Source organism: Macaca nemestrina, chromosome 12 (genome assembly GCF_043159975.1).
Source record: "Macaca nemestrina isolate mMacNem1 chromosome 12, mMacNem.hap1, whole genome shotgun sequence".
NCBI lineage: Eukaryota > Metazoa > Chordata > Mammalia > Primates > Cercopithecidae > Macaca > Macaca nemestrina.
In genome coordinates, this window is record NC_092136.1 from 5,634,988 (window position 1) to 5,656,612 (window position 21,625).

The window sequence follows — 21,625 nt, forward strand, 5'->3', positions numbered from 1 at the left end:
AAGGAAAATGACGCGGGCACCGTCGGGGCAGAGAGGTGGACGCTGTCAGGGCAGGCAGCTCCCAGAAATCCTAAGGCCCCAAGCAGAGAGCCCTGAGACCCCAGAGAGGCTGTCACCCACTGGAGAAGCTCCCCTGCAACTCCTGAGGCTCCAGGGTTCCTGGGCCATGGAGGAACTTTAAAAGTCTCCCTCCTGTGGCAGGACCTGACCCCTCCCAGCTGGCCTCACCCCCAGCCCCACTGTCCAGCTCCTGCTCTGTGCTGCTGGGGATGAGGACTCCCTCTTGGTCCCTCCCCCAACCTCACTGGCCATTCAAGCATGCATTCGAGAGGGGCTGGAAGGGAACACCCAGCAGGCAGTGTCCCAAACAGGGAGATGGCTCCCCCTGCTCTCAGCCCTGGGGTGCACACGGGGGGTTCGTGTGGGCAGCCACAGGATGTTGGAGCTGCAGTCCCACCTTCTCCCAGGCCAGCGGCCTGATGAAGCTGTTGGCCTTGGATGGAGGCAGTTCCTGGAATGATCTGCAAGGTCTCAGTCCCCCCAGACAAGCCTCTTCAATCCAAGCTGTTAAGCAGGGCACTCCAGGGCTGGAGTGAGGAAAACAGAGGCTCTGTGCCTCGGGAGCGGGAGCGAGACAGGCCCCTCTGATGGCAGCCCAAGTGGCTAAGGAAAGGGGCTGGGACAGCCCCAGGCACGTCGGGGCTGGGTCATGGTGGGGTAGGGGTGAAGGGAGAGGAGGAGCTTCCTGCGGGCAAGGCTGCAGGAGGCTGACAGGTAGCCAGGCCACCCTTGGGCTTGCTCCGAGGGGAGGGTCAGGTGTGAGCTGCACTGGCAGCTTTTTTGAGTCAGCTTCAGTAGACACTAGTTCTGTCATAGCCCAGATCCCACCCAGAGGAACACACGTACACATGCACTCACACGCTCGCCCCATACACGTTTCACACACATGTCCTTTAATATGGCCCATCTGGGGTCCACTGGCTTCTAGATCTTTCTGTGCATGAGTGAAATTGCTTTTCAGGTTGTCCCTGGCAGGACAAGGACAAACGCACAGGACACCCACATAATGGAGGGAAGCAGATGGTAGAGAGGGGAGCTGGGGGCCCCCACTGCATGCCCAGCTGCAGCGTGGGGGGGCCCCAGCCCACTGCCTTTGGGGTACTAGTTGGCTGTGGCTGGGGTCTAGCCTGGCCGGGGTGAACGGATGAGGCTCCTGTGAGTCAGGACATCCCTGGAAACAAGGCTGGGGGCCCAGACCTGGGGTGGTGGGTGTCGAGAAGGGCCACCAAAAAGAGTAAGGGCAATGGAGAGAGCTTGGGGGCTCTTACCAGGCGCCCGGAAGGATGAGGGCAGGTGGTAGGTCTGGGGTTGCAGGGCAGGAAAGTTCGGACAGGCCCCAGAGTGTGGAGAAGGTACGGCCTATCTGTGGCAATGGCACAGTGGCCCAACTGGAGTCCAAGGAGGGAGACTAAAGACACACAGGTCACAGCACCAGCTATCTGCAAGCCCAGTGCACACACATCACAACACACTGGCTCACTCCGGCATATGGGGCACCCCGAAGACCCCAGGCTGAGTCACCCGTAGGCCAGGCACAGGTGCCCGCAAATGCCCCTTGAAGGCCCAGAGCGGCGCGGTCCGGCTGCGCGGGGCCGAGGGGACCCAGGCCACTGGGTGGGACGGGTCCTGCGAGCGGCCCCTGGGGCTGCACTTGCGCCACCAGCTCCGGGAGGCCAAGGGTTAAAGAGGGGGCGGGCCACACGCGCAGACGGCCACCTCTTCCAGCCAATGGTGGGCGCGGAGGCAAGGGGCACGGCCCGCCCCCAGGCGGGAGGAGTGGGCGGCGGGCGGGGGCGCGTGGCTGGCTGAGGCCGGGCGGACCCGCGCGGCACAGAGGAAAGAATTTCCGGGGAGTTGAGCCGAGCGGGCTGCCTAGCTCTCCCCTTGGGAGAGGAGGGGCCCGGCAGCCTGCGACCCGAGCTGTGCCCAGCAAGTCCCTTCTCCGCTCATAGCCTCAGTTTCCCCCCCAGTACAGCAGGGAGTAATAGATGCTTCTCTGCGGGGAAGGGGGACAGGGCTCCACGGAGAGAAGCTTCCTCCAAGGGGGAAGCTCAGGTTGGGGGACAGGGATCAATTCCAGAGGACCCAAGGCAGGCAGACCCATGAGATCTGGCCGGCCAAGGTGGACCGGCCTCCAGCAGGGTCGCCCCCCTCCCTAGGCCTCCATTGGCAACCCTAGGGTGGGTGCAGCTTCCCCTCCTTAGGCCAGCAGCCCCTCCCTACGGCAGCTGCTCGAGACACAAATCTGCAAAGCTGCAGGGCATGGCATGGCTCTGGGTGTGCCTTTGGGCAGGTGACTTCACCTTCTAAGCTCAGGAGCGCCCATCAAAGGGGCATGAGGATACCTGGCCCCTAGCTGGTCATGAGGACCAAACCAGATGATGGGTGTAGGCCGGCTGGCAGGGTAAGTGGTGGTGACAGTGACGCTGATGACCGGGCTGTCTTGCCTCTCAGGCACTGTAGGGGAAAGGCCAGGTGCCTTAGCATGTTACAAACACCGGCTCAGCCAGAGCCCTCCTCCTCCAGCAGGTCCCCCCTGCCAGAAATGATCCCTCTTCCCTCTTCCCCTGCTCCTCCTTCTGGGACCGACTGCTGGGAAACCCGTGTCCCACACCAGGCAGGGCACAAAGGAAGTGCCCCAAAAATGTGTGTGGGTAAATAAATGTATGTCTCCAAAAGCAGCCTGGCCCCAGAACTCCCACAAGAAGAGGGAAAGGAGAGGGCTGCTTTTCCAGTGAGCTGCAGTGGGGCTGACGCAGAGTCCACAGGCAGGAGGGGGCCGTGCCGCAGGGGTGACCTCCAGAATCTCACCAGGACAGTCCCACAACGCCCCTGCCTCTGAGGGAGTGGGGTGACTGCCTTTCCTCTAAGGTGACAGCTGAGAACTGCAGGCCTTGGGGGCCTAGGCATGGGGGTCCAGGAAGGGGAGGGGTCCCTGCTGCCCTCGTCCACCCTCTCTCTGGGCTTCCGCCAGGTGGGTGTGCAGACTGGTGAGCTGCCAGCAGGGACCCAGACGCGCCAGGCCTGGAGATGGCTGGAAACTGCTCCTGGGAGGCCCATCCCGGCAACAGGGACAAGGCAAGTGCCACAGGTGAAGGGCCCTGGTCCTGCCCAGACGGGTGTGGGTGGGAGGGACAGACCCAGCCCAGCATCTCCTCCCCTGTCCCCCAGTTCCTGGCCCCACTCTCCAGCTCTGGACCCACAGTGGGCAGTGGGCTCCTCTGGGCTATGTGGCTGGGCACCAGTTCCCTGGACCCTCCTACCCTCCTGTCCTCATCAGTGAGGCAAGCACCAGGACTGGACACCCTCAAGGTCCCTCGCTGTGCTGACCCTGGGGTCGCCTTGTAGCATCCTCGCAAGGTCTTGTTTCATCTCTTCCCTGCAGAGGTGGGGCAGTCAGCTACTTACTACATCCAGGCGGGCCAGGAAGCCTGGGACACTGACTCCAAGGTGGCCCTGATGTCATGTGTTCCGTGGAGCCCTGCGGGTCCGAGGGCCACCCTGAGAGTGTTGCCCCAGGCCAGGGTCCATTAGTCATGAGTCACCCACCCTGAGACTCTGACAACCCCTCCAGGCTGACCCTCTTCCTACCCTCAGCCAGCCTAGTCCCCTACTTCTCTGAGCCCCTTGAAAAGTCTGGGATTTCCTTCGCTCTCAACTTGGAAGTATCTCTTGAATCCCTGTCCATTCTCTTCTGCATTTGAGGAAACTGAGGCTTATACCCAGGTAGTAACTTGACTGGGATTAGCCCCTAGGTCAGGAGCAGAGTGGGGACTCCAGCCCAGTCCCCGGGATCTCGGCCCCACACCCTTGGGCCCTCTCCCTCCTCCCCGTAGTGACCGCTGTGGAGTGGCGGCCACAGGAGGCAGAGGTTGGACTGGTGGGTGGGGTGGGTCCGTCTGCAGAAACTCCCAGCGCAAAGGCAGAGCTCGGGGTGGGGCCGGGCTCCAGAGCAGGCATTTTACAAGGCAGTATGTGGCTGGTCACGGCAGCTACACGCCCAGTGACTCACCCGGCCTCCCCCTCTGACTCCGAGGAGGGGATTGCAGACTTTTTCCAGCATGCATGCGTGCAAGAGGCACTGAGTTAGCTGACCGCCTCCATCCAGCCCCCTGAAGCCCAGCTCTTTCCCAGCGCCTGAGCTGGTCCTCTTGGGCCTGTTTGGGCACCAGATCCTATGGTCTAGTTCCCCAACCCAGAAGCGTGTCCAGGTCACCCACAGGAAAGAGAAGCTAAGGAGTGGGATTTGGGGCGAACAGACCGGCAGAGAGGTTGAGTCGATAAATGCATTTAGAGAATGGCAGGGAGGGAGCAGGGCCCCCTTACGGTGCTTACCCTGACCTCGAAGAGTCTCCCCAGAGGTTTGCTAACGCCTCCAGTCCTGTTTTCAGGCTCCCCTTGACCTGAGCAGGCTGGGAGGTTCCTCCCTTTACAACAGGGTGTCCAACCCCGAGAACAGTCTCTCAGGACCCAGCTTTCTGCCGGAGCTGGGAGTCACCTGAAGGCGGCAGAATGGATCCTGCCTTCATAACCTTGTCTTTTGTTTTGTTAGGGAGCCCCGAGCAGTGGGAACAGAAGCCAGGCTTGTGGGGGAGACGCTGGATATGGGAAGGGGAGTGACCGTTCTCCAGGCAGGCAGCCTTTGCCTCTGGGAGGAGAGGTCGGAGGGGACCGCCTGAGAACTGCAGCCGGCCTGTAGAGAGATGGGTTGTTTGGCCCGCACAGCGTGTTTAAATGTTAACATTTAAAGATCGGGTATTTCACATTCCAGTCTAGAGTTCAGGCTTCTCTTCAGGGAGTGGGGGAGGACCATCAGCCACTCCAGCCCACCCAACCCCTGGCCCCCACCGGCTGGAGCACAGCAGGCCGCCCCCTTCACTCTCGAGAGGGGCTCTCGGGTTTGCCACTGTGCCCCCCTCATCTATTCCTTGCACCTGGCCCACCTGCATGCATTTATACAGACGCCTAGACGCTGAGGGCAGGACGGATACTCCACTGGGATGCACTCTTACAGCCACACCAACGGTTAAAGTATCGAAATGCTTCCCTGCAGCTTGATAAACAGCTGCTGCCTCTCCCCCACCCCAGGGACCCCCTGGACTTTCCCACAATCTGGAAACCCCAAGGGCAACCCTGGCTCATCAGGGAGCCACCTCTCATCCCACTAGAGGACAGGGTCCGGCTTCGGGGAAGGCCGAGGTCCACTTGTTTTTTTTTTTTTTTTCTTTAAATGTAACTTACAAGTGATTTTATTTCTTCAAATAGTTTCGTGTTTTTTGAAACCTTGCAAGATTTTGCAAGAATAGTACAATACCCACCAGTACTTCACCTCAGCTTAGCCATCATTAAACCTTCACCGCAAGTGCTTTCTCTGTATCTCCTGACAGATAGACTTTTTCCCAGAATGATTTGAAAGTAAATTGCAAGACTGGGCCCAGTGGCTCACGCCTGCAATCCCAGCACTTTGGGAGGCCAAGGCAGGCAGATTACCTGAGGTCAAGAGATTGAGACCAGTCTGGCCAACGTGATGAAACCCCGTGTCTACTAAAAATACAAAAATTAGCGGGGCATGGCAGCATGTGCCTGTAATCCCAGCTATCAGGAGCCTGAGGCAGGAGGGTTGCTTGAAGCTGGGAGGCGGAGGCTGCAGTGAGCCAAGATCGCGCCACTGCACTCCAGCCTGGGTGACAGAGCGAGACTCTGTCTCAAAAACAAACAAACAAACGAAAGGAAATTGCAGACACCAAGCCCTTGACGCCCAAATAGCCTGTATCTTCTAAGAACAAGGACGTTCCTGCAGTCACATAGTGAAAATGTGCGTATCCATGGTACATTGTCACATTCAAAAGCTGCAACAGTGATGCAATGCCACTATCTCTGCACCGTCCATACTCACATTTCCCCAGTGATCCCAACCATATCCTTTCCAGCAGTTGTTGAGATCCAGCGTATAATCCAGGATTCTGGATTTATTTTCAGATCTTTCTGGGAAAAAAGTCTATCTGTCAAGAGATAGAGAGAAAGCACTTGTGGTAAAGGGTTAAGGATGACTGAACTGAGGTGAAGTACTGGTGGGCGTTGTACTATTCTTGCAATCCAGGATTCTATCACTGTGTTTCGGAGTCATGTCTCTTTGATCTTCTTAAAAATGGAAAGGCTCGGCTGGGCGTGGTGGCTCACACCTATAAACCCAGCACTTTGGGAGGCTGAGGCAGGTGGATCTCCTGACGTCAAGAGATCGAGACCAGCCTGGCCAACATGGTGAAACCCCGTCTCTACTGAAAATACGAAAATTAGCCGGACGTGGGGGCATGCACCTGTAGTCCCAGCTACTCAGGAGGCTGAGGCAGGAGAATCGCTTGAACCTGGGAGGCAGAGGTTGCAGTGAGCCGAGATCACGCCACTGCACTCCAGCCTGGGTGACAGAGTGAGACTCCTAAAAAAAAAAAAAAGAAAGAAAGGCTCTGCAATTTTTTTCTTGTGTGACTTGGATGTTTTTTGGACAGTCTACTCTGACCGGTGGGCAGCCTGACACCCTTCCTGGGCACTGTCTGGTGCTACCCCCACTGCTATAGGCGCCATTCTGTGCTGCTAGCTCAAGACTCTGGGACAGAGAGTTCACATGGGTTGGGGTCGGGATGTTTGAGAATAGAGTTGCAGCCAGTTACCTGCTCCACAGCCACTGCCCTACAGACCCCCTCCCTGCCCCAAGTCCCTAATCGGGAGCCCCCCACGCTAGGTCCCAGGTGCAGATCTGCGGGTGGGGACCAGCCGGCATCACAGGTGTCCCCCTCTGCACCTGTGCAGATGTGCCCTGGCACGAGCGAGGCCCCGGAACTCTTCAGCCGGGGCTTCCTGACCATCGAGCAGATCACGATGCTGCCGCCTCCGGCCGTCATGAACTACATCTTCCTGCTCCTCTGCCTGTGTGGCCTGGTGGGCAACGGGCTGGTCCTCTGGTTTTTCGGCTTCTCCATCAAGAGGAACCCCTTCTCCATCTACTTCCTGCACCTGGCCAGTGCCGACGTGGGCTACCTCTTCAGCAAGGCGGTGTTCTCCATCCTGAACACGGGGGGCTTCCTGGGCGCGTTTGCCGACTATATCCGCAGCGTGTGCCGAGTCCTGGGGCTGTGCATGTTCCTCACCGGAGTGAGCCTCCTGCCGGCCGTCAGCACAGAGCGCTGCACGTCAGTCATCTTCCCCTCCTGGTACTGGCGTCGGCGGCCCAAGCGCCTGTCAGCCGTGGTGTGCGCCCTGCTGTGGGTCCTGTCCCTCCTGGTCACCTGCCTGCACAACTACTTCTGCGTGTTCCTGGGCCGCGGGGCCCCGGGCGCGGCCTGCAGGCACATGGACATCTTCCTGGGCATCCTCCTGTTCCTGCTCTGCTGCCCGCTCATGGTACTGCCCTGCCTGGCCCTCATCCTGCACGTGGAGTGCCGGGCCCGACGGCGTCAGCGCTCTGCCAAGCTCAACCATGTCATCCTGGCCATGGTCTCCGTCTTCCTGGTGTCCTCCATCTACTTAGGGATTGACTGGTTCCTCTTCTGGGTCTTCCAGATCCCGGCCCCCTTCCCCGAGTACGTCACCGACCTGTGCATCTGCATCAACAGCAGCGCCAAACCCGTCGTCTACTTCCTGGCCGGGAGGGACAAGTCGCAGCGGCTGTGGGAGCCGCTCAGGGTGGTCTTCCAGCGGGCCCTGCGGGACGGCGCTGAGCTGGGGGAGGCCGGGGGCAGCACGCCCAACACGGTCACCATGGAGATGCAGTGCCCCCCGGGGAACGCCTCCTGAGAGCCCAGCGCCTGGAGGAGGCAGGGGCAGGAAGCGGCCTCCGGGACCCTTTGCCTTGGGACAGAGATGGGCACCTGCCTCTGAGTCCACAAAGGAGAAGAAACAGGTGTTTCCTCTCCTCGGGCCTCCTTCTCCCTGGGCTGGGGACTCCATGGGTGGCTGGAAGACTGGGCAGCCACCTGCAAACAGACGCTGTGGTCCCTGCCCGGCTCCCCCAGCCATTCTGCTCCCCTAGAGACCCGTTGTACAGAAGTTGCCCCTAGGTGGTGGGGCCCCTCCTTGCCCCAGGCTGGTCGGTAAATGTGAGGAGGTGGTCACCCAGCCCAGCCACCTCTGCCTTGTGGGTCAGCCCTCCTTGACCGTGTCCCAGCCAGCGCCAAGCCAGCAGCTCGTCCCTGCCATTCGGGATTGTTCCCGAGGTTCGATCCTCTCAAGGCAGCATCGGTGAACAAATCCGAAGGAAATAGTGTCTGGAAGAAGGTTCTGGTTCACATGCCTTGTAGCTGTCTTTCTGCAGACCCTCGGTCAAGTCATTTGGTGACTTTGATGGGGGGGATTTCTGGTCACGTCAAGGTGCTGGAGACAGGAAGGACCTTTGGCCGCCTTGGGTCGTTGACCTGCCTTTTCTGACTCTGGGGCGGGCCAGTCCTGGGCTGCCTCCGGGAGCACTCAAGGTATCCCGCAGGCCATGAGGACCCACTGGGCAGCTCCTGGACAGCCTCTTGGCTCCAGCCCCCACCCGAAAGTGGACACTGGTTCCGCCCTGGCCACCTGGGGACTGGCACTATGGTGCACAGTGGCCCAATGTAGCCAAAGGAAGTTTTATAAAAGACAGTAAAATGTATATCAATAAACATTTCATAACTTGCAGCCAAGAAGGCTTCATGCCCATGGTCATACCCCGGGTCTCCGTTTCCCACAGTGAGGACGCCCAAGGAAGGGCACAGAGTCCCGGGACAGGCGGCACCCCCTGCCAGCTCTCCCGCACACTGTGCTCTTTTCCTCTGCTCTCAGGCCTCCTCCTGGGGCTGGGGCTGCACACGCCCATGTTCCCGCTCCTGTGGCTTGTCCACTCCCTGCCAGAGGGAGCTGTGGTCAGCCAGGCTGTCCTCTGCCAGTGTATCCCACTGCCTCTTCTCAGCTCAGAGGCCCCCATGGCCTCTGGGAGCCTCCGCTCTCACCTCCTCCACACCAGGCCCTGATCCTGCCTGTGTCTACCGGAGGTTCCATGGAGTGGGTTGCTGCCTCTCCTCCTGTTGTCCCTGTTCGGGATGCCCCTGTCCGTCCTGGGATCCCTGAGCCAGCCTCCCAGTGCCCAGACACCTCTCTACAGCCCAGCGATAGGCTGGGCACCCTCCCAGATGACAGCCCAACCAGGGCCAGGCTAGAAGGTTACCTGTCTGGCCCTTTTGCCTCTGGTCAGCCCCCAGAAGGGCCCCGTCCTGGGTTCCTGGTGTGCAGCCTAGGACCTTGGCTCCTTTGAGACAAGCCTTAAGGCAAGCCTGCTCACCCCATGGTCCCATGGAGAGAGATCATGGCAGAGGTATTGGCGCCCCCAGTCAGGAGACGTGGCTGACAGAGCTGGGCTCTGCAGGGCAGAGCAGAGCAGAGCCGGGAGTGGGCAGGCAGGCAGCACTCCGAACTCCGAGCTCCAGGTGGGAATGGGTAGAGGCATGGGCAGTACCGCCAGGCTCAGCCACCCAACCGCCTGGAACCTGGCCTTTGATTGCAGACCCTGGAGCCTGCTCGGCCTGCCCCTGGTGAAGTGGTCCAGCCCTCGGTGGGCTGACTCCCCAAGTCTATGGCCCTGAAGGTTCACTGCCCAGCCAGCCTGACCTCCACTGCCCTCCTGCCCACTGCTCCTCCATGCTCCCCTTTCTAACAATCCTGGCCAGGTCCTCTCAGCAACGCCACCATTCTATGAAAAGAGGGGATCTCGTGTGGCCCAGTTGTAGTGGTTCCAGGACCTCTAGGTGATGAAGGTCGCATGTCCCCACCCGCTCCTTCCCAGTGCCTGGAAAGAGCCCTGCCATCCTCCAAGTCCTGCCCTCCCCAGCACTGCTCAGAGGATGCCAGAAGAGCGGAGCTGGAGACCACCACATCCAACAGGTCATTTCCAGGGACTCAGAGAAGCCAGGTGGGACCCTGAGCAGACACACCAGGAGGCAGGGCTGGGTCCTCGTCCAGTGGCGAAAGCTCCCACCAGCTCAGGCATCCTAGCTACACAAGTGGGCAGCAGCACGTCCCTGTCCCGAAGGCGGCTGGAGGGCCATCTGGGGTCCTGGCTCCTCCTCAGGGCCCAGAGCATCCCAGTTCCTGGGAATTCACCTCTTCTTTAGGAGTCCCCACCCCAGGACTCCAGCCCTGAGCCCTCGTGGGGAGCTGCTGACCTAGAAGGAGGGGGCCTCCCTGCCTGGGTGCAGCTGCAACAGCTCAGAGCCTGGGCCGTGAGCGGGTGGACAGCCTCACCCAGTAGTAGGGCCTGGAGGTCAGGAACAGGCTGGGTCCAACTCTAGGAGGAGGCATCTGCCCTGATGGATCCTAAGGCGGGAGGGACAGAGGTGAACCCCGGGAACTGGGCCTCCCCCAACCTCTGGCCCTTCTCAGGTGCAAGTCTTTGCAGTCTTGCTAGGGAACAAGCTTTCTTCCCCTCCATCCCCCCGCAAAGCCCCAGGAGGATTCCTGCACCTCCCTGGACCACCTCATTCTCTGTGCTAATGGAGGGAGACTGCACAGATGATTAGATGAGCGGGAACTGCCCGCTCTCCACCACTTGCCTCCTCCTTCCTTTGGTATTTAATTATTAAAGTGGACTTGGGAGGAGCCGGAGGCTGCGGGGGAGAGTTCCATCCCACAGCTCTGGGAAGAGGATCCACAGCAAGTCACAGAATGGAGAGTGGGGCGTGGGACCAGAGTGTCCGGGCTGCCCCGGGGGTTGCAAAGCCGACTTCTAACAGCCATGTGGTATGTGGGAAGGGTGGGGTGAAGGGGCAGGGATGGGGGCACCAGGCAGGGCAGAACTCTCCACTTTTCCGTGCTTCCTGCTACCCACTATCTCTATAAAAATAAGCTGCTCTTTTAGACGATGCAAGGGATAAGCAAGGCCAAATTTGGAAAGTCAAGAGCAAGTCTCAGGAAGGCAGAGGGCTGCCACCTAGAAGCCATGGGACCTCAGTCTTGCTGTGCCTCAGTTTCCTTGGATAAGTCGGTTACAGCACCAACCTCCAGGAGCTGGTGCAGTGGCAGGGGGCGGCAGTCAGTATGCCCGATTGCCCTGGTCGGGCGTTCAGGGCAGGGAGCAGAGTGGCCAGTGCAGAAGGGATGTGCCTGTGAGTGGTTTGTTCCCAGCACCGATCCGCTGTTTGGGGACATACTATGGGCAGTGGCCGCTGGCCAAGAGCTGCACGTAGGTTTTCTGTTGACTGTCCATGCAGGGCTACACGGCCCATACTGTCAGCCTCAGCTGAGGAAGTGGGGGCTCATGAATGGAGTTTCTCATCCAAGGTCAGTCGCACTGGTGGACGGCCCTGGCTGGAGGCCCACATCACCATCCAGGGACTCCCCACAGTGGCCTTCCTGTTGTCCTGGAGGCTCAGCTCTCTGACCTTCCATCTCCCGTCTGCAAAGCACTGGAAGTTGGGGTTCTGGGGAGATGCATAGAGTGGCCTGGACATGCCCATCACAGCCCTAGGATAACCCAGATGGGCCATCGAGACCTATCCACACTCTGTGGAGACCCATGGAGGAAACAGCTCAGTTTCAGGCTGTAGGTGTCTGAATCAAAATGGGGACTGGGAACGAGGCGCTCAGGGGACACTCAGCAAACGGCCTGAACGCCGACGCCTCTCCCGTCTTTGTCTCCCGTCTTCACAAAAGGAAACGGAACGCTTCTCCGGCATCCACCCAGCTCTCCCGGACCCCCTGCCAACTGTCGTTTTCAGATAACTTGAATTTTATATTTTATGCCAGGATTTTTAAGCCCCCAGGATCTTTTCACATGCGCACAGCTTGACTTGGAATCCTCAGCCAGGACCATCCTTCCTTGGCAGGACCCAGGGCCTCATCTAGAAGGTAGGGCAGGGAAATGAGGGTCCATCTATGCTCCAGCCCCTTAGTATACAGGGAGATGACCAGTCCTGGGAAATGTGCCCTTTGACGGGCTGGTGGGAAGGTCAAAAAGCTGGGCAAACACATTGCAGAGAACCTTCCCAAACCAAAACCACTGAGAGCGCAAGTGCAAAAACATTCCCTTTTAAGCCAGCAGGGGCTTGACAGTTGGAGAACTTGAAAACAACAGGGCACAGTTCACAAACTCAAAACTCACGGAAAACTCTGCGCGGGTGAGTCACAGTGCCAGCGCCAAGTTTCCTGGCATGGAAGAGGAGGCTCCCCCGCTCAGGCAGGTTTTTTTAAACGTCTTTTTAATTAATTGAATTCAGACCTAATTTACATAAAATAAAACTGACCCATTTAATATACAGTTTAATTATCTTGGACAAATGTTTATGTGCCCATGTCATCAGAATGTTTCCATCCCCGCCGCAGAAACGCTTCCGTCATCCCCCCAAAGTTCCCTGGCACCACTGGGCCATCGGTCCAGCCTCAGGCACACCCCTGCCCCCACCTGGGTGGACCATCTCTGCTTTTCTGCCACTACAGATTGGTGTCCTAGGCAGACTTTTACAGTGTATCAGACAGGGTGCTGGGTGGAAAGTAACAGAAACTCCAGGCTAATCTACTTTGGCATGTGGGGTAGCTGGGAGGTATGTGTATATTTAAGGGAGTTTACTGACTCACATACCCAGAAAGTTCCAGAAGTGATTCTGGCTTCAGACACAGCTGGATCCAGGGCCACAAATGATGTTCACTAGGCCACTTCTCCTTTCCCTGTTTTCATCCCTGCTTTGATCTGGGTTCCACTTATTCTCAATGGAAAAACTAAATAGCAGGTAAGCAGCAGTTCTCGGTTCATCTCCTACAAATTCTGCAATCCCAGCAGAAAGAGCACCCCCTTCCTGGGGATTCCAGCTGAAGTCCTGATATCAAGCACACTGGCCAGGCCAGGGGCACACACCCTCCTGGGAGCTGGAGGCAGGGATGGGGGACAGGGGGTGACAGTTGCCCCACCTAAGCTCAGTGGACTGAAAACGGGGAAGAGGTGCACCCGAGGTAAAACTGGCAGGCATGGCTGGGCGTGGTGGCTCACATCTGTAATCCCAGTATTCTGGGAGGCCAAGGTGGGTGGATTACTCAAGGTCAGGAGTTCGAGACCAGCCTGGCCAATATGGCAAAACCCCATCTCTACTACAAATACAAAAATTAGCCAGGCGTGGTGGCGGGCGCCTGTAATCCCAGCTACTCGGGAGGCTGAGGCAGGAGAATCCCTTGAACCTGGGAGACGGAGGTTGCAGTGAGCTGAGATCACACCACTGCACTCCAGCCTGGGCGACAGAGTGAGACTCTGTCTAAATAAATAAATAAATAAATAAACTGGCAGGCAAACAGCAGATGTTGACCACGTTCCTCCCCTCAGTCCACCCTCTATGTGTCCACTTCTTTCCTACCTATGATTTTTAAATGCTCCCACCCAAAATCTGTGGCTGTGTGATTTCCAACATAAAATGCCTTCCTTCCCCGCAGAAGAGAGACGACCAAAGTCAACTGCAGGGCCTGCCTCCCCAGCTCCGAGTCCAGGCCCTGGGTGTTACTCATGCCACCCTCCGCCAGAGCCACAAACACCTCCTCTTTGAATGGTACTTGTAGTACTTTCTGTGGACGCTGTCACCAATTCACCAATACCACAGACTGGCGGGGGCACTGAAACAACAGAAGTTTACTTTCTCTCAGTCCTGGAGTCCAGAAATCCAAAATCAAGGTGTGACAGGGCCGGTTCCTCTTGAGGCCCTGTCCTTGGCTTGCAGACGGCCACCTTCTCCCTGTGTCCTCACAGGGTGGTCCCTCTGTGCCTGTTTGTGTCCTCACCTCCTCTTATCAGGACTGCAGTCAGATTGGATTCGGGCCCATCCTGGTGACCTCATCTTAACATCATTAACCATTTCAAGACCCTTTCTCCAAATATGATTACATTCTAAGGTACAGGGGGGTGGGGGTTCAACATACAAACTTTGGGGAGACCCCCTTCAGGCCACAGCAGTGCCCTTTGGCCAAATGATGGTCATTTTCCAGACACACAACACACAGTGGAAAGGAAAAAGGAAATAACAGCATTTTTTTCCTTAAATTCCCACTTGGAAAGGAAAAGGAAAGAACAAAAACACACGACGTTTGTTGGTCTGCGGCATATTCTGTGCTGGACAGGAAACCAGCAGCGTAAGGGGGGTCTCAATCAGCCCACCGGTGTGGCAGCCAGAATCCAAGACGGCCCCCAGCGATGCCACCTCACCCTCGTGTCATCCCCTGCCTGTGCGTATGGGCTGTACTAAGTGGCTTGCTTCTAACCGATGGAACACAGCAAAGCTGATGACGCTGCCGGCACCGTGACTTCCATCTTGCAAGCAGACTCTCTCCCATGCTGGCTTCAATGAAGCCAGCTGCCGTGTTGTGAGCTGCCATATTGGAGAGGCCCCCACGGCAAGCCATTGAAGGCAGCTTTTGGCCAACAGCCAGCAACAAACAGAGGCTCCCAGCCTGGCAGCCAGCAAGGAACCGAACCCTGCCAACAACCACATGAGTTTGAAAGCAGATTCTTCCCCAAGAGAGCCTCAGATAAGACATCTGTGGGGACCACTCCTGATGTCACACATTCTTTAAAGGCCTGGGGAAGCAGAGCTGAGCTGCCTCCTGACACACGTGGCCCAACACAGAAAGCGGGACTTTACCAACCTCACGGTGTCATCCCACCAGGACCCAGTCAATTGCACATGTAAAGGCAGGTATTTGCAACAAGCCTCTTTGCCTCTTTTAGGTATTAGTTTCTCCACTGGTCAGGAATCTTTGTTGCAAATGACAGAAACCCCATTGAAACACACACACACACACACACACACACACACACACAGAATGCACTGGCTCCTATTACTAAAAAGTCCAGGCAAAGATGGGCTTCAAGAACAGCTGGATCCAGGTGCCTGGATCTGGGGACTCTGTCAATCAGCTAGCAGTTAGTCAAAAAATATGAGCATCTCTACATGCCAGGCAATGTTCTAGGCACAGAAGGCACGAAAAATGTGAGAACTGCCACCTTCTGGAAGCTTATGTCTTTCGGAGCAGTCTGTCTCTGTCTCTTGGGTCTTGGCCCATTCTCAGGCAAGATCTCCCCTCCTGGAGAAGAGACAGGCACCGTAGCCCCAGCATAGCAAACATAGAATAAAGAGGCCAGGGAAGTCCTCACTGTCACTGCAGACTCAGCACAGCCCACGCCCCTAAGACTGTCCCCAAGTCAGTTGCCTAGAGTCACTTCTGTGACCAGCCTCAATGTCTAGGGTCCTCGCTTTTTCTTTCCTCATGCACATTTGTTCAAAGCAGATGCCCAGCATCTCCCACGCCTATACCTCTTTCCACTGCAGGGCGGGGCAGTGAGAATGAACACTATGCTAGCTCGAGGACCCTCCTAGAGACTCAGCCATCCGCTGCACTACCCAACACCTGCTCCAAGCCAGTACCCCCGCAGGCCAGGGGACACGGGTAAGACACTGGCCTCCATCCTGCCCTTGGGGGACTGACACATCAGAACTCTTCACTCGCCAGGCAGGAAGGGGGCCTCGGCTGGTGTGGGGAAAGGCCTGCCCTACCGTCAGCCTGTGTGGCATGTGTGTGAGCTCCCCTTCTTTCCAGGAATGGAGGGAGGCTCTGAGGGACGACAGGCATTTTGGTGAGGACTCTGAGGCTCAGAGAGGTCACCTGAATGGTGTGGTTCCCCAACTCATAAGCAGTGGAACTCAAACTGGAAGTAGGATCCTGGGCTCCAGGCCCAGCTCTCCTTCCTCCCCATCCCTCCGTAGGCAGCATCCTTAGTGAGTCCATTAGCCAGAGCGTCTCCCCAGGCAGGCAGTTGGGGGTGGCTGTAATAGCCTTTCCCAGCCCACAAGAACCCCCATGTCCTCAACAGCCTCACCTGGACCTCCCACGGCGGGTCTCACTAATGCTGTGAGGTCTCCTCGGCCATCCCCGGTGGCATTCAGGAAGGGAGGTATCGCCTTTCCTCAAAGGCCCCGGCCTCATCCTCCATTTCACTGCAGCCAGGCTGTCTCCTGTGGGGGCCGTGGGGCTGTGCTCAGGTCCATTAGCCTTGAGCCGGCTCTTCTGGGCCAGCACCGCGGCACCCACGTGCGGAGGCCCTGGCAGGCGGGGCAGGCACCCATCCTGCATTTATACCTCAGGCCCGAACCTGAGGGCCTTCTGCTCAGAGGGAACCCAGCGAAGACCAGCAGGGGATCCCGGGGACAGGCTCCTCTGAGCTTGGGGGCAGCCCTGCCCAGTGGGAGAGAAGCAGGCAGCTCGGGCCAGAGCCAGAACAGGGCGAGCGGCTCAGGGGCCTGGGCCTAGGTAGTTGCTGAAGCCTCCAGCTCTGCAGTGGGCGGGCACCTGCCACCTTCACCGAGGGACCACACACTGCATCCAGGACAGGTGAGAGGCCTATGTTTTGCAATCTGGGTGAAGGCAGGGGAGCACGGGGGACAGAGCGATGCTTTGCACCCGTGGGACCTGGGGGGGAGTTCCTGCTTGGCCAGGGTGGCCAGTAGCCCAGCAAGCACCTCAGCTTCTCTGGACCCAGATAAAGCAGAGATAATGAAACCCACCTCACAGACATTCAAAGCGCAGATGAGCTCACGTCACCAGCCCTGGGACCTGCCACCTCAGTGTGACAGCAGAGCAGGGAGAAGCGTCAGACAAGTTAAATTCAAGAAGACAGAGTTTGTTTTTGAGAAAACAAGCTTATGAGACAACCAGGCCCTGTGCTTTCATTTATGTTAAAAAACATACATTTATAGGTAAATGCACAGAAAAAAATCTTCAAGGATTTATGGTGATACCCGGGGTGGGGGGAAGACAGGGGCAGACCTTCTTTCTTCTTTAGCATGGGAACCTTTCAAAATATGACTGTATTTGCATCTTATCTGTGTCATGGTTAAAGATGTTTATGGCCCAAGGAGAAAGGGACAATGTCATACTAGCCAAGGGAAAGAACCCGTTTCCGTGTTTTCAGTGGAATGGACAGGAATCCTAAAAGTTAACATGAGAGATTGTCTATCAGAAACCTCACCTGACATTGAATACGAGAGGACAGTTTCCAACCTAGTGCTTTCCCCAACACACACACACACACACACACAATCCTCAACACATTCTAAAAATCAGGCTCCGTTATTGGCCATAAGGCAGTGGAAATAGAAAATACTTTTAAAGACTGGGCGCGGTGGCTCACGCCTGTAATCCCAGCACTTTGGGAGGCTGAGGCAGGCGGATCACCTGAGGTCAGGAGTTCGAGACCAGCCTGGCCAACAGGTGAAACCCCAGTCTCTCCTAAAAATACAAAAATTAGTCAGGTGGCGGCAGACGTTGGTAATCCCAGCTACTCAGGAGCCTGAGGCATGAGGATCGCTTGAACCCGGGAGGCGGAGGCTGCACTGAGCTGAGATTGCATCACTGCACTCCAGCCTGGGCAACAGGGTAAGATTCCATCTCAAAAAAGAAAAAAGAAAATACTTTAAAAATCTGAAATATTTTAAACCCAGCAACTGGGGAATGAAAGCATGCCACGCACAGACCCGAAGCGTGAAAGCTCACACACAGGAAACGCTTGGAGGAACCTCTTCCCAAATTAATTATCTCTGGTGGTGAGATTATGAGCAACTTTTCTTTCTCGGTGTTTTGAGTGTCTATCCAGCATCTCCAATGTGCTCTATAGTAAACACGAATAACTTTGGTCATAAGAACAAGACCCCCAAATTTCAGGAGGTGCTCCGTCTCAGGACTGTGCATGCTCACTTCCACGGGTCCTGACCCGGGGCCATCGCTGTTATTAACGCCTCTCCTCCCAGGGGTCTCCACGGTCTCTGATGTGTCCAGTGGCCAAGCAAAGCAGCGCTGAGCCCACTAGAACGTCGTAAACACCCCTTGACGCCATGCGGCCGTTGACGGGCTGAGCAATGATCACTTACCCCCCACTGCAGTATCTCCTCGAGGTCTTGTTCATCATTGATTAGTGCTGGGGGGCAGGAGTTAGCGTAAATCGGGGCTTCTCTTGGCTCTGATGGGGATCGGGAGCAAGCCTCAAGCTCAGAACCTCTAACAGAGCCCCAGATCCACTCAGGGGAACCGTGTGACCCCGGATGAGGGTTGAGCAGTCTGGGGCCCCACCAGGGGTCCATCTGTCCGTCAGTCCATCAGGCACTCAGCCAATAAACTCTGAGTGCTCATGATGTGCTGGGCACGGTGCCCCCTGGCTGGCCCTGGATACCCCTGCACCCTTCCTAGGAAGAGAAGGCTGAGAGCAGAGCCACCTGGGGCTGGGTCCCAGCTGTTCCTGCTGTGCCGGGCTCAGCTGGGAAGGTGTCTTGTGGGTGGGCTTCAACTTGCCCTCTCCCAAGTCCAGGATCAACCCCCCAGTGAGCAGTGTGTGGCGATGGTGTGAGGCACTCTGCTCTCTACGGTGGTCACGCCCGTGTCAGGGGCCACAGGAGTTTCCTGTGGCTGCACAGACCAGGCAGCTTAAAGCACAAAGCTCCTCTCTCATGGTCGGGAGGCCAAAAACCCAGAAGCAGGGTCAGCAGGGCCGTGCGCCCCCTGAGGCTCTAGAGAACCCCTCCTTGCTTCTGGTTTCTAGTGGCTCCAGGCGTTCCTGGGATGTGGCCGCATAAACCCAGTCCCTACCTGTGTCTTCATGAGGCCTCCTCTTCTCACTAGGCAACTCCTGTGTGTGTCTCTTATAAGGACTGGGATTAGGGGCCAACTGCATCATCCAGGATGGTCTCATCTCGAGATCCTTAACTCAATTACAACTGCAAAGACCCTACCTCCAAATAAGTCACATTCACGGGTTCTGGAACAGGGACGTATCTTTAGGGGCCACCTTTCAGCCCCCTACAGGAACCAGCCAAGAGTATAACCTGCTGGTCTGCACACTCATTCATCCGTCAGCAAGTCTTTGTTGAACATTTGCTACCTGCAGGCATGGTACTACGTGTTAGGTTTTGTTTTGTTTTGTTTTGTTTGAGATGGAGTCTCGGTCTCTTGCCCAGGCTGGAGTGCAATGGCGTGATCTGGGCTCACTGCAACCTCTGCCTCCTGGATTCAAGTGATTCTCCTGCCTCAGTTTCCCAAGTAGCTGGGATTACAGGCACACACCACCACGCCTGGCTAATTTTTATATTTTTTAGTAGAGACGGGGCTTCACCATATTGGCCAGGCTGGTGTCGAACTCCTGACCTCGTGATCCGCTCACCTCGGCCTCCCAAAGTGCTGGGATCACAGGTGTGGGCCACTGTGCCTGGACTCGTGTTTGGTTTTTTAAAGGGAAGGTGAGGGTTAAAGAAAGACACACAGAGAGAGAGAGAGAGAGAGAGAGAGAGAGAGAGGAGGCTCTACAGGAAATGCAGGTACACTGTAAAAACCTGCAGAGGTCAGCAACCAGCTCGATGCCAGAGCCCACCACCGTTTACAGGCTAGGGTACTTGCAGGCTGGGGTGCTTACAGGCTGGGGTGCCTACAGGCTGGGGTGCTTACAGGCTGGGGTACTTACAGGCTGGGGTGCTTACAGGCTGGGGTGCTTACAGGCTGGGGTACTTACAGGTATGGGCGTGAGGGGTCTGGGCAGTCAGGCTTGCTGCCTGGCAGGATATTGATAAGATCATGGGGGTGTTGCTTGCACTTTCTCCCAGCAGAATATAAAATTCGGGCTGTTTCTCACGGCCCGAATCCCTGTGGAATGTTTCACTTCCACCAAGGTCTGCGCAGTGGCGGGGGCCTTACAAAACGATGCAGCTCACACTAGGGACCGGGTGGACAGACAGAGCGATCAAGTCAAATGCGGTGCCCACCCGTCCAGCCGACAGGCCGGCTGAACTCAATCCAGGGGCCAAGCCACAAACATGTATTGAGCACCACTGTGTGCCAGCCCGATTCAGGGGTGGCAGAGACACGTACTCTCCCCCACCCTCCACCTCCCCACTCACCCCTGCGCCCTGAAGCTCACATCACTGCAGAGAAGCCGGGCATCTCCACTGATGTGGCCAGTTTTCACGTATGTGTTGTCTTTTACTAGAAAATAGTCACAGCTCATTATTCTACTTCGGTTGGGATAAGGGCTCCTGTCCCTCAACCCCTCCACCCCAAATCCCTCTTCCTTTCCTCAGCCCCAGTGCTTGACACCCTCCTGCTATCAAGGAGTAAGAGGATGCCAGGGAGTGTCACCTTCCCCCCTCAGGTCCCTGGCTGACCCACGCCTGGTTCTGCGCCTCCTCCTGGTGACGTCCCAGCTCCTAGCTGGCCAAGCCCCCCACTGTAGGCCGGGTCCCCTCTCCTCTCGCCCCCTCCCCAGGAAATCATTCCTGCAGCTGTGGCCTCTCCCACGCATCAGGAGTCCCCTCTCCACTAACTCACTATCCTCGAATACAGCACACAATCACATCATTCCAACAAATGGAGAGATCAGCCTCCCTGTCATTTCTCTGATCTCCTACCCCACCCATGACCACACATGCCTTTGAATGTCACCTGCACTCTCTCAGGGGTCCCTGCAGCTGAGCGTCTTCCCCGGGAGGGGTCCTCTGGGGCCATCTCCCTAATACATGCCCCGCCCCCCCAACCCTCATCCCTTTGTGACCCATCAGGGTTCCACATAAAGGCCCCCCATCAAGGCCGGGCGCGGTGGCTCACGCCTGTAATCCCGGCACTTTGGGAGGCCGAGGCGGGTGGATCACCTGAGGTCAGGAGTTCAAGACCAGCCTGGCCAACATACTGAAACCCTGTCTCTACTAAAAATACAAAAATTAGCTGGGCATGTTGGCCTGTGCCTGTAATCCCAGTTACTCGGGAGGCTGAGGCAGGAGAATCACTTGAACCCGAGAAGCGGAGGTTGCAGTGAGCTGAGATCGCGTCACTGCACTCCAGCCTGGTGACAGAGCAAGACTCTGTGTCAAAAAAAAAAAAAAAAAAGGCCCCCATCGCAGCTCTCCCCAGCAGCTCTCGCCAGCACCCTCACAGGTGCCAGGCTGAAGCCACCTTGCTGTCCCTGCTCAGGGACAGTCTCTCCTGCAGGATGGTATCCACAGGTGCAAGGCGGGGCCTGTCTCTTTCTCTCCAGCACCCCAGTACCTGGAATAGCCCCTGATACACTGCTGGCCCTTGGGAAATGTCTGCAAGGGGCTCCCTGGTGACCCCCAAGAGGAAGCCAGGTGCCCTGAGGGCCTCTGAACCCCACTGGACATCACCACCCTGTCCAGGCACCCAGAGCAGAGTGGGGGACGGGGAAGGTGGCAGGTGGGGGACAATGGCCTGGGAAGACCCATCTGAAGTATAACCACAAGGACCGTGGGACAGCAGCATGAGTCTGCACCTTCCCCTCTCAGAGTTGCGGGGCCCCTGGTCTCCCTTCCCCACAGAGCACTGCACAAACACCCCTGAACCCGCACAGAGTAGATCCGCGTCATCCTGCAGCAGCCATGTTGGTGCACAGGTGACCCACAGGCAGAGGCCAGGCTCCATGGCATTAGATGGGGGGTTCCCCAACAAGCTGGAGAGGGATCAGGCAACAGGTCCCCAAGCCCCCCTGGGAAGGGCCTGACCCTGGGGTCCAGCCACATACACACACACT

At 57.3% G+C, this 21,625-nt stretch overlaps 1 protein-coding gene and 1 long non-coding RNA gene across 13 annotated transcripts in view; one reads left to right on the forward strand and one right to left on the reverse strand.

The window, feature by feature from the left end:
- The window catches only part of LOC105469718 (MAS related GPR family member F), a 10,587-nt gene extending 1,866 nt beyond the window's left edge, over nt 1–8,721 (forward strand). For 3 of the 11 annotated variants that reach the window (XM_011721159.3, XM_011721156.2, XM_071074130.1), the window contains exons 2-3: nt 3,035–3,138; nt 6,868–8,721. In XM_011721159.3, the coding sequence (XP_011719461.1) occupies nt 3,091–3,138; nt 6,868–7,851 (1,032 nt within the window). In that variant the 5' untranslated portion in view covers nt 3,035–3,090 and the 3' untranslated portion in view covers nt 7,852–8,721. Of the gene's footprint in view, nt 1–1,858; nt 2,932–3,034; nt 3,152–6,867 lie in introns of those variants that run through there. The other 8 variants (XM_011721158.3, XM_011721155.2, XM_011721152.2 and 5 more) reach the window with 6 other exon arrangements.
- Nucleotides 8,722–12,383: 3,662 nt separating this feature from the next.
- Nucleotides 12,384–20,594, reverse strand: LOC105469717 (uncharacterized). 2 transcript variants are annotated; one of them, XR_980029.2, is made up of 4 exons: nt 20,527–20,594; nt 19,986–20,070; nt 15,926–16,061; nt 12,384–13,889 (listed from the first exon to the last, which is right to left on the reverse strand). It is a non-coding gene; the product is annotated as an uncharacterized lncRNA (long non-coding RNA). The 2 variants fall into 2 exon arrangements; XR_011610443.1 differs by lacking the exon at nt 12,384–13,889 and adding an exon at nt 14,221–14,524.
- Between the last annotated feature and the right edge of the window lie 1,031 nt (nt 20,595–21,625).